Consider the following 12,107-nt stretch of genomic DNA (forward strand, 5'->3'; position numbering starts at 1 on the left):
GCAACCCTACGTACAATTGCCCTATAGTTTGCTGAGCCATTACAGAAAAGGGAAAGACCATACACAAATCAGGATACATCCCACCTCAAAAGGGGCAGTCCAGCCTGAACCGCTTGTTCACATCCCTTCTGCGTGAGACCACAAGCATCTCCAGGCATTTTGTGACCTCATCGGGCATCATCAGTGAGGTGTAACTTGGGTCTCGAGGACCAGATGGCTCTGGATCCACATCTGGCATACTTGTCCCTCAGGGGGTAACTTAGAGAAAACAAAAGAGGTGATGACTGGAAGGTTTAGAACTAATCTTAACCTCTCTCAATTGCACTGGGCAACCCTCCATTATTCTTCAGCCTGCAAAGGTATTACAGTAAGGGGAAAGATCATATGCAAATAAGGATTGGTCCCTACAGAAAAAGGGGCAGTCAAGCCTGAACCACTTGGTCACATCCCTTCAGCACAAGACCTCAATCAACCGCAGGGAAATCTGATGGCCAAATCCTGGAAGACTTGTGATCAATTGCGATCAGGCAGCAGCAGAGCTTTGTCACATCAATGGAAGAATATGGTTACGGTCTTTGAGGGAATGCCCCATCTCCCGTTCCTTGTGTGCGGCTTTTAGATACTGGAAATTGTAATTAGGGTACAGACACACAGCTATTGTCATATTCACCTCAGATTGTTATCATTTCAACCAGTTGGTTGCTTCCTGCTTATTTTATTTTCCAAAAGTAGACTACACCTTCACTTTTTATTGGTGGGCACAGGTCCCACAGACTACACGCTGACTTTCAGAGTACTTTAAGAAAGCAAATCGTCATCATTAAGTCATAGAGAGTGGAAAAGAAGGTGATGTCCTCAGTGAAGGTAAGACATTAATGTATTGTTACAAATAAGAACAAAAACCATTTGACTGTGGTACAACTAACTACTTCAGCTGCCAGGCTCCAGCTGTCACCACTCTATGGCTTCCCCACATTCCACAATTCAATCATCAGCATTCCAGATGCGGCCCAGCAATAGCATTCTAACATCTGATGCTGAGCACCACATAAGAAGAGTCTCAGACCTTAAGTTCAGAGGAAGGTTAGACCCAATAACAGCTTCATCATTCAACATTCCCAGCACTTAGTCTAGGGCACACCCACGAGCTCGGACTTCCCAGCACTTACCCCCCCCCCCTTCCCTCTTCCTTTCTGCACTTGCTCGTTCTGAATACTCACAAGGCATAGTAGGTCCGTCCCTCTCCCTCTTCCCACTCTGCTCTTAAATATTGTGTTAATGTGTTGTTTTTCCCACCCTCGCTCCCTCACTGCCCTGTGGGCGTCTTGAAACAGTATATTCATATGGTATAAGTGCCGAATAAGCAAACAATAAATAAATAAATGAATCATTACATTACACTTGGAGCTAGAGATCTCGATTTAGACGGCAACATAAAAAGAAACACCTTGGCATATATTACCGGAAGAAGAGAGCATTGCTCTGGTGCTGCTCTGAATTTAATCATAAGTTATGCAAGTGACAAAAACATAGTTTGTAACACGTATTCGTTCAGAGTTCTTAGTCAAGTCAACTCAATGCCAGCATCAGTACATTTGGTACAAACCTTTTGAAAATTCACTCCCTGCGCCCAAGAGCAGTTTTTGGGGTTCGGTACATCCTCCCAAAACATTTTCTTCATCCTAAAAGTAGAAAATGATTTGATTTACGTGTGATACAGTTATGTAGAGTTCAACACGACATATGTGCACCTGCCAGTGGAAAGAAACTTCCTAAAACAACTCAGTGGACATATACTGCACGCAATCACCAATTGACATCAGTAATTTGGTTGGAAAAGATGTCCATTAACTGCATTATGAGATACTTTCTTTGGCAGAATGCAGGATGGGCAAAAACATAAAATACACCTATCATGCATCCTTAAAAGTTCACTGTTTCAAATGCAAACATATGTTATACTCTTGAAGATGTATTTTAAACATTCTTTAATAATAACTTTATTTTCAGTGTTTATATTGAATGCCATATGACTGATATTTTCATAATCCTGACCTAGACATCTGAATGAAAAATGTGTAGTACAAGAGACAGAATGAACATTGTCTTCTCTTGCATATTGTGGTATAAACAATAATGGGATAGTCAGCATAATATAATGGTAAATAAAGCTATGGAAGACTAGGTGAAAGGTACATTGCAGTATGCAGTAGCATCGGTTTGCAATACATTATCACCTGACATATCACTGCACAACCGGGGGCAGCACGCAGATGTGATGCCGAATGTTCTGGCGATGATGCACGCTGTGAGAAGGCAGTAAACACTGCAGGAGATGGACACACTCACAAAAGATCAGGATATACAAGAAAGCAAGGCTGCCACCTTCAAATGAGTTTTCAGATAAATGTCATCCACATATGGTACACCCTTGTGAAATGCAACTACAGAACAGATCATGGATGGTGGTGGAAGGTAATACATCTGGGATTTGATTGTATACATTGGCAATACACTCGTTCACAGTAGCCGCTGTCAGGCAATGCAATACTAGTCTGACATACAGTAATATAGAACGGAGAGATTGAGTATTGAGAATTCCATTGTATGGAGTACCAAGAGCTAATCAAGCAACCACATTATCAAGTCCATGCTCCTTTTTTTGGGTGTCACAATATTAATATGCACTGATATGATATGATTGGGTATTTATAATATGCCTTTAAACAGGTGTTTTGATGCCAAAAGACAAAGGAGGGGAGACAGAGGGATGACAAGACAAACAATCCTACTAGGCCTCCTGACATTCAGATTGTGCAAGTGCAACAAGAAAGTTTAGGGGAGACGGTGTGGGGAGAAGTGCAGGGAAGGGGTAAGGAGGAAGTGAAGTCAGGGCAGCCGGGCTCCGAGTAAGTACGAGACGGCAGAGGCCTACAGGGGTGCAGCCCCTGATCGGAAGTGCTGGGTGGGCCAGAAGGCAGTGCAGGGTGACTAGTCAAGGAGGGGAGGTGACACCCTGTGTGAATCTGAGGACAACCAAGCCACCAGTCAGGACGAACAGACAGTTAGATTAGCAGAAGAGACGGAGAGAGAAAGAAGAAGAGAAGAGGAAGGGCTTGAGCAGCTCAAGGAACTTCAGGTGATCCGGCTCAAGTCTGAGAGGGGCAGGGAGGCCATTCCAGAGGGAGGCGCCTGCAGAGGAGAGAGATCTGCCCCACATTCTCTGTCTTGAGAATAGTCTGATCCACAGATATTCTGAGGTAGCTGAGCGAAGGGCTCTAGAAGGAAGGTATTTAGGAAGAGAGGGTTTGCTATAGAGAGGACCATGTCCCCAGAAAGCCTTGTGGATGAATGAGGGTCTTGAACTTGATCCTCGCAGCCACAAGGAGCCAGTGGAGAGATTTCAGAGCTAGAGAGATGCAGTCCCTGGGTTTCAGGCCAAGGATAAGTCTTGCAGTTCTGTTCTGGATTAGTTGAAGAGGTGAAGAGTAGAGTTTAGAAGATTGAGGAAGAGGCTGTCGCAGTAGTTCAACCTGGAGAGAACCAAAGCTCTGGAGACAGTGAGCTTCCGGGGGAAGGTGAGAAAAGGTAAGATACCTGTGAGGAGGTGCAGATGGCAGTGATGTGTGGAGAGAATGAGAGAATGGAATCGAAGATGATGCTGATATTTTTTGCCTCACAGGAGTATGTGGGGAGGGGGATCAAGTAGGGCGACCAGAGGGAGAGAGGAAAGGTGGGAGCAGATGTTCCAATGAGAGGGATCTCTGTTTTACTAGCATTAAGGCAGAGTTCGTCAGAAGCGCACCATCCCTGAATGGAAGATAGGCGGTCAGGAATGAGTGAGGAGGGAGAGGCGGCCGAGGGGAGCCTGAAGAGAGCTGTGTGTGTCATCCTCATAACACTGAAAGCTAGAGGAGAAAGTAGAGATCAGGTGGGCCAGATAGTCATTGATGAGCCAGGGAGAGAGGATAGAGCCCTGGGGAACCCCACATGTAGAGAGAATTGTGGTGGAGATAAAGGACCCAAGTTGGACCTGGGATGGTCGGACCAAGAGGAATGAGGTCAGCCACGACAGAGCCGGCCAGTGATGCCAAGGTTCACATTGAGACGGTTGATTAGAGTGGCGTGATTGACCATGTCAAAGGCAGAGGAGAGGTCAAGGAGGATGAGGACAAAGAGAGAGCTGGAGTCAAGATTGGAGAGCAAATCTTCGCAGGAGTTCAGGAGAGGAGTTTCTGTGCCTCTGATGCCAGGCTGATGGCCATGGAGATAACTTGCAGATTAAGTGAGGACGTTTCGTGGAGAGATGGCCAGTTTCTCCAGGAGTTTGCCCAGGAAAGGAGTGATAGAGATCAGGAGATAAGTTGTGTGAGGTGCATTTAAAGGACCTAAACAGAAATCCCTTTCACCTGAAAAAACGTATTTAAACATTGCCACCAAAAACAGCCATCCTTTGTTTTCCCTGTCACATGAGTGGCAAGCAGTTGAACACTGTAACCCAAAAATGGCCCTGCGTTGCTTTAATTTCACCTAAATGACAAGAAGTTATGCACTGCATCCAAAAACGGCCCTGCGTTGCTTTTATTTCACCTAAATGACAAGAAGTTATGCACCGCGTTAAAAAGCGGCTCTGTGCTGCTTTTATTTCACTTGAAAGACAAGAAGTTATACACTGCATCAAAAAAAACACCCTTGTTTTACTTTTAATTCACATGAGGGGCAAGCATTTCAACACCACAACCAGACACAGCTTTTGCTTTCCATTTCACTTGAACAGAAGCCCTTGAAACACCGCAAACGAAGAACAGCTTGTTTTTTTCTTTTGTTTATGTCAAATCAGAGAACCTTGTGGAAGGGGGCCTACAACTCAATGTCAATGGACCAACAGCAAATGCAAACTTGCTCAAAAAGGAGAAATTAAAGAATCCCGTGACATACAAGACAGGATTTCAAACTTAAGATGAAAGAAACAGCTTGTACATGTGTGCAAAATAAAAATTACTTTAAAGGCCACAGAAAAAAGATAGCACTGCTCGCACAGACATGTCAGGGAAATATGCTGTGGGGCTGTTGACTAAAGCAATATACATTCTGTTTCCACCCACAAGACTTCAGTCACCTTTGAAGAGACACAGACTACCGGAAAAAAAAGTTTGGGCTAAGGCAGGAAACTTCACAATGAAAGCCCCGCTTTTCTACTTGAAGTCGCACCTACCAGTGAACCATCCCACAGTTAAATGTGATGTTACTGAGGGTGTCATAATTCCCTGCTCTGCCAGACTTGAAGGCGGGGGTTCAAGGATTTCAAAGAAAGCAAGTGTGGCTAAAGCTTGACTAGGAGATCTGAGCTTTTCCTGCACCCGCTACCAAGAACAAACTGACAACTTCAAAGGAGGTCATAAAGATCTCTGGTCACTGGTTGTGGGGGATGAAGCACCCCTCCCACAGAGGGAGACAGATCCTCCCCATTGACATTAATTGACTTATTTCATTTTTAGGCATCTTTTGCAGCAATTAGAAGGATACATAATTTCATTTTATGCTATGTTTTTAAGTAATATCCAGGTGGTTTTAAAGAGATAAAGTGAATTTTTTTAGGACTTTGGAGACTGGAATGGCCAGTTACAATGGTTTTCTGCTGATCTAAAAATGGGACAAATATGACAATTGGGGGAAAGATAGAAAATGAAATTATGAACATGCTTGATCAATTGCAGATCCATAACTGTAATACATTTTGTGAAAAGGACAAAAATGTGCCACCGGGCCATGCAATATCATACAGAGTTGGCGATTGGCTCACCTAATTCCCTATGGCCAATCAAAACTGCTTATCTTATGAATATAGCAGGGTCTAATAGAATTATAAAGTTATGAGACATAACTGGATTTTGTCAAAAAGTGGCCAAGAGAACATAGAATAGTAATAAATGCAAACAGACAGATGGTGCTGTCTTCCCTTGAACCAGTCATGCTAGGGGGGCAGAGAGAGGAATGGCAAACTGTCCTATCCGAGCAGTAGGGGCAATTACAGAGTACTCCCCCTAGATTGTAAAGTGAGGATGGCATTTGTACTATATAAGGGGGGGACTGTACTAAATCAATACACACAAAAATCTTGGGAGACAGGAGAAGGAGGACGGAGGGAAGGCAGCTGTACCTTACCATCTTTGAGAGTGCACTGACCAGACCTCTTGCCTAGCTGACCATAGTCTCCTAAGATCCAGCTGGCTTGCCAGAATCCCAAACCAAGGCTTACTGTGTAAGTAGCAAATAACCCCAGCCCTAAATTGTATAAGCCCTTCCTTTTGTTGCATTGTACCCAATAATTCCCCCATTTAAAACCGTACATTGCTAGTGTAATTCAGTCACCTTCCCATAGAAGAATCTATTGTTAGCTTGTGTATGTTAGCATCTCTCTTTTAAAAATGTCCCAGTGTCTATGTAAATCCTTCACATATTTAAGTATATCAATTAATTCCCCCATTGAAATTCACAGTACCAGATAGTTGAAATCAAAATTAACCACCTTGTACCTGGTGTCTTTCTTTAATTTTTTTATAGTCATTCAAGTGTTGCCTCAACAGATTTAGTCTCCTTGTAACTGAAAACCGAATTTGTCCGTGCATTGTGTGCATAACCCCACAAATTCCTATTTGCATCTCTCCTATTAAAACCCCAAACTGTAGTCCCATTGAGAGCAATCCCTTTTCCCTACAAGTTGATCTGTTTTGTGCCTCTGTCCTTGTCATTGAAAACCGATTTTTCTATTTTGAGCGAAACTCCTTCCTTGAGCTGCCAGTCATTGTAAATCCAGTGTAAACCGAAGTTGTGTTTTCCGTTGTATTTTCCCTTTTGCATTAGCTTTCTCCCAAATCCGATTTTCCCATTAAAATTCTACTTTGCCCTGGTGTGCTGATTAGTATTATCTAATCTTCCCTATCTCCTCAAGTGTAAGCAACACAAATTTCCTGTCATTCTGTGCCCTAGCAGTTGAGAGTAATAATCAAAATCCTATTCTGCCATTTTGCTCCAAAAACCGGGTTTCACTTTCTTTGCTGGCTTCCCATCTTGGGGTGGTGGGCTTTACCCCAAATCAGATTTTCTCTCTCTATTCCTACTCCTTGCCACTGCCTTCCATTCAAAGGAATCAAGTTAGCTGATGTTTGGGGGTGGGTGTTGCAGGGGGGAGTGCTTAACTGTCGCTGATATCTCTTTATGAAATTGTTCTTTTTCTGTGTTGCCATTAAAGATCATGTGAATTGTAACTGGATATCTTAACCTAATTATTTTGTAGAGATTAGTGCATTTGTGTTACCACCACATTGATGGCTGTGAAATTGTTAGAAATTTCTTTTGCAGTAAATAATAATATAATAAATATCTTATTGACACACACCAGCCTGATTCCTGGTCCATTGTGACATGGGGTGCTTGTGGAGGTTGGGTTTGAGACTGGTTGGAGGCCCACGCCACATTCATTGTCGGGGAAGGAGTCCCTGGCTGGAGTGTGCCGTGTAATAAAACCATGACAGTTGGCCTGGCAGGAAGGATAAGCAGAAGGCTTTTTCAGGAGGAGGTGCCCAGGGTAGTGCTTGAGAAGAGAGGGGAAACATCCAGTGTCAAAGAAATGATTGCAGAAATTGGCAAGGGAAACTATGTTGTCCACAACGGTCCGGGAGGAGCAGAGGAGCACCTGTTTGGATGAAACTTATCATAGACCGGACTTGTCTAGAAACATCATCAGGTGTTATAGGAGGGCTAAGGGGGCCTGAGAGGGGTGACAGATGAGGAGAGGGGGATAGCGTGGGCATTTACTTGATTTAATAGCTTGCCCCATGGGGTGGTTGGATGCTCGTTATAACAAGGCTGTACACAGAATATGAATAAAGTAATACAAATATTAGTATAATCTTGTTCCTTGATCAAAGCAGTGAAAAGCCATAATGCTCAAAGGTATCCCCATCAGCCCTTCGGTTAAATGACTCTACTGACTCATTATTACCTGGCTAAGCCTGAGAAGTAGACTGGTACATGCTGATGGCTGTATTTCTACTTCTATAATGACAGTGCCCCTTTCTCTACAACATACGTCAATTGGTCTAGCCCGTTGTTCCTTGTGTACTCTGACTTGAACACAGTAATCAGGATGATTCCACCAGGTGCCATTTGCGTTATTTTGCAGGTCACTTAGCCCCCAAACTTTAAACATGGAGGAATGTTTTCCCTTTTAACAAATAGTGTGGATTTCAAAGGTGGATGCATAGGAGTCTATGATAAACTCTCGCGAAAAGTTAATGGCCTTCGTCAGTTTCAAACAGTGCTGCAGCATTCCACTACATTTTCTTAAGGCATATATATATATATATATATATATATATATATATAATATATATATATATATATATATATATATATATATATATATATATATATATATATATTCAGTAAAAAAACTTTGTTAAAGGGACGTTATGGTTAAGTTGCGCTACTAAAAACCTATGAAATTCAGTAAAAAAATGTTGTTAAAGGGACGTTATGGTTAAGTTGCGCTACTAAAAACCTATGAAATTCAGTGTAAAAAAGGTGTTTAAGGGACGTTATGGTTCAAAGTAAAACCGAAAAAACCCTGAAATTCGGCAGTTATGGTAAGATAAGCAACCATAACTCGCGCCGCCACCGTGCACTGCTAACACTAACACCCAGGACATCAAAGATGACATCACAAATGTCATTGATGACATCACTGATAATATCACGTGGCTGGCTCTTCCTTTTTTTCCTTTCCTGACATATCTAGGAAACATGATTTTCTTCAGTAACAGTCAGGAACTAAAAATTGTAAATTACTATATTCGTGGACTTATCCTTCAAGTATGTTCTTAGAATAATTCCCTTATGGTCCAGTCATATCATATGAAACATATACATAGGAGAAGTCACAACCTTGAAAGACAGCAATCCTTTTTGTGCATTAAAATTATCAGTAGATTTATCAGCACTTTCTGATACTTTTGATATTTTTTTATTACTGTACTTTCCCTGTATATGCTCATATTTGTATATGTTATACTCACACTATTTTCCTTAGGGTCCAGACACATCATGTGACATATATAGATAGGGTAAGTAACAGCTTTGAAACAGAGCAATCATTTCTCTGCATAAAGGTAATCAGTTAGGTTATGAACACTTTCTGCTACTATTGCTGTTTCTTTTTCCTACTTCAATTCCCTTGTATATATTCATATTTGTATGTGGTGTTGTCTCTTTGTGATTTGTGTATAATAATGCAATTATGTTGTAAGTGGGTTTTATTACCTACTTATCACAAGTTTCACTGTACCCAAAACTCTAATATGAAAACAGTTATCATTTCAATATTCAACATGGCAAGTTTATGAATATTGCACCTCCATCATGTATGCTGCACACAATGCCTATGTTGCTACATGAGTACCTTAGTATACTGGATTGAAGTTAATAATAGAATGCTATATATATCAATGCATAGCTTAATGCACTGATTAGCACTTGATATTTATTCCAATAATCTTTGACACTTTTTTTATTAACATTACACTAAGAATCCCTTGTACAGACTTTTCATGAAAGGTAAATGCACATGTGATGTCATCAGTGATGTCATCAATGGCATTTGTGATGTCATCTTTGATGTCCTGGGTGTTAGTGTTAGCAGTGCACGGTGGCGGCGCGAGTTATGGTTGCTTATCTTACCATAACTGCCGAATTTCAGGGGGTTTTCGGTTTTACTTTGAACTATAACATCCTTTTAACAACGTTTTTTCACTGAATTTCATAGGTTTTTAGTAGCGGAACTTAACCATAACGTCCCTTTAACAAAGTTTTTTTAACTGAATTTTATAGGTTTTTAGTAGCACAACTTAACCATAACGTCCCTTTAACAAAGTTTTTTTACTGAATTTCATAGCTTTTTAGTAGCACAACTTAACAATAATAACTTTGACTTTATGTACATATAACATGGAACATACTGAACCCTTTCTACTGAATTTGACAGTCCGCAGACATGTTTGGACAACAGTACCACCACCTAAAAACTCTGGGGAGGTATGTGTAATAGTTATATCATAACATAGGAACATTTAACAAATTCACAAAGCAGCACACATACAAAGTAGATGTAGTAATACTTAAAAAATGTTACCCATATATGTAACACACTAACCATTCATGTAAATACAATATGTTTTAAAATGGAATATACCAAAAGAAGATAAAGTGGCTTCCACTATAATTACCTCACAGACGCTCCACAACCAACAGCAAGACCAGACGTATACACTACTGATTACATATCTCACCAGATATATTAAGTGCACTTCTTTTTACTCATATATTTATAAACTTTCTATATTAGAAAAAAAAACATATTACTTTTTTGTTTTCTCACAGAAATGTGTAGTTCTCTCGACTGGTTAGAGGAGCATTTCCCACGAGAAATGTTAGAAAATAGTGCACCTAATGGTTCACACTTTACTATATAAACCAATTAATAAATATTATTTTGTATACATTTAACATATACTTTTTTTTTATTACAGACCATACAAAATTCCAAGCATCTCACAACAACAATCAGAGGATATCACTCTAAAGCAGATTAATCAAAAAACGGACGACCTTATGCAAAATTTTATGGATTTGAAAAACTTTGTGGAAAATTATGTGAAACCCCCAACAGCTCACCATTGTCCAACTTGCACTTGTCCCCCCTCACCCTATCCCACGCAGTTAACCCCAAACCCTGTCTATGAACCAAAGCGTTTCGATGAGATTTCCTTCCCTTCTTCACCTGATCCCAGTTATCTAGAAATCCCTAATTCTCCTGTTTTTGTTTCCGTTTCTGCCCCACCTTCCCAGTCATAATTTTATATATATATGAAATAAAGTTACTTTTCTTATATCGTGTTGTAATTACTTTCAGTTCCTTGTGATAAAACCAATTTAGGTGTCCACGGACACCACGGTTGTTCGGAAATGTTCGTAAAGAAACGAAAATGTAACTGTCCTGAGGACACTACATCTGTCTGTAATGTTCTCATGCAAGTTGAAAATGTTCTAAGAACACTCGTAGTGTCCTGACATGTTCGTAAATAAATGAAAATGGAGGTGTCCTTAAGAATACTATGCCTATTCGTAGTGTTCGATAGCAAGCAGAAACTGTTCTAAGAACACTCGTGGTGTCCTGAATTGTTCGTAAATAAACAAAAATAGAGGTGTGCTTGAAACGCTATGTCTATCTGTATTGTTAGCAAATAAATTAAACTGTGCTAAGAACAAACGGCTGTTCGTAACTGTTCATTTTACATGTGACGCACTTTTAATTAGTTCAGGACCCGAAAACTGTCCGTAGAACATCAACACGCATGCGCAAAACAATGTCCGTACATTGGGTGTCCTGCGGACGACCGCTACCTTAGCGAACATGCTCACAAAACAATCATGTGACCGCGCCCACTCTCATCTCATGCTCTAAATGCGGACACTGTTCGTGTCCCCAACCAGTTTAAAAGTACATTTCCAAGGAATCCACAATATTTCTCATAAAAAAATCACCATACCACAAATCCCACATACTAATCCTAACTTTCCACATAGATTTTGTGACTTTTTGAACCTTTTTTGATGTTCGATCTGTCTTGCGGACAGCGCGCATGTCCGCGACCCGCGCACAACCCCCCTGATATAAGACCACGCCCTAGAGCGCATTCTCATTGTGTTTCTGACTATTCCACAGAGCACACTGCATTTTGCTGCATACTTTGCAGATTTTGAGATTTCCATCTCCAAGCCTAAGACATCCATGGCTCGACTATTACCACATGGTGCTACATCTGCCTCAGCACCACCCCCAGCCCCTCCACCACCACCATTTCCCCAAGGGCCAGAAGAGGGGAACAGGAGTGAGGATACAGAGGAGGAAGAAGAGGATGACGAGAATGAGGTAGAGGAAATCCCTCCTACCCGCCGTCGGCGTGAAACTTGAGTGTGGCGGTTGTTTACCGTTCATGGAAACGGTCCTAAGTCTCATGCAAACCGTGTCACCTGTAATGAGTGCAAAA

At 41.2% G+C, this 12,107-nt stretch overlaps 1 protein-coding gene across 1 annotated transcript in view; it reads right to left on the minus strand.

Annotated features, from left to right (window-relative positions):
• Positions 1–12,107, minus strand: part of LEPR (leptin receptor) — a 1,083,230-nt gene that overhangs the window by 33,023 nt on the left and 1,038,100 nt on the right. The window contains exon 20 of the mRNA XM_069641975.1: positions 1,607–1,682. Coding sequence (XP_069498076.1) covers positions 1,607–1,682 — 76 coding nt within the window. The remainder of the gene's footprint in view (positions 1–1,606; positions 1,683–12,107) is intronic.

Source organism: Ambystoma mexicanum, chromosome 1q (assembly GCF_040938575.1).
Source record: "Ambystoma mexicanum isolate Mex_15411 chromosome 1q, UKY_AmexF1_1, whole genome shotgun sequence".
In the NCBI taxonomy this organism is placed as follows: Eukaryota; Metazoa; Chordata; class Amphibia; order Caudata; family Ambystomatidae; genus Ambystoma; species Ambystoma mexicanum.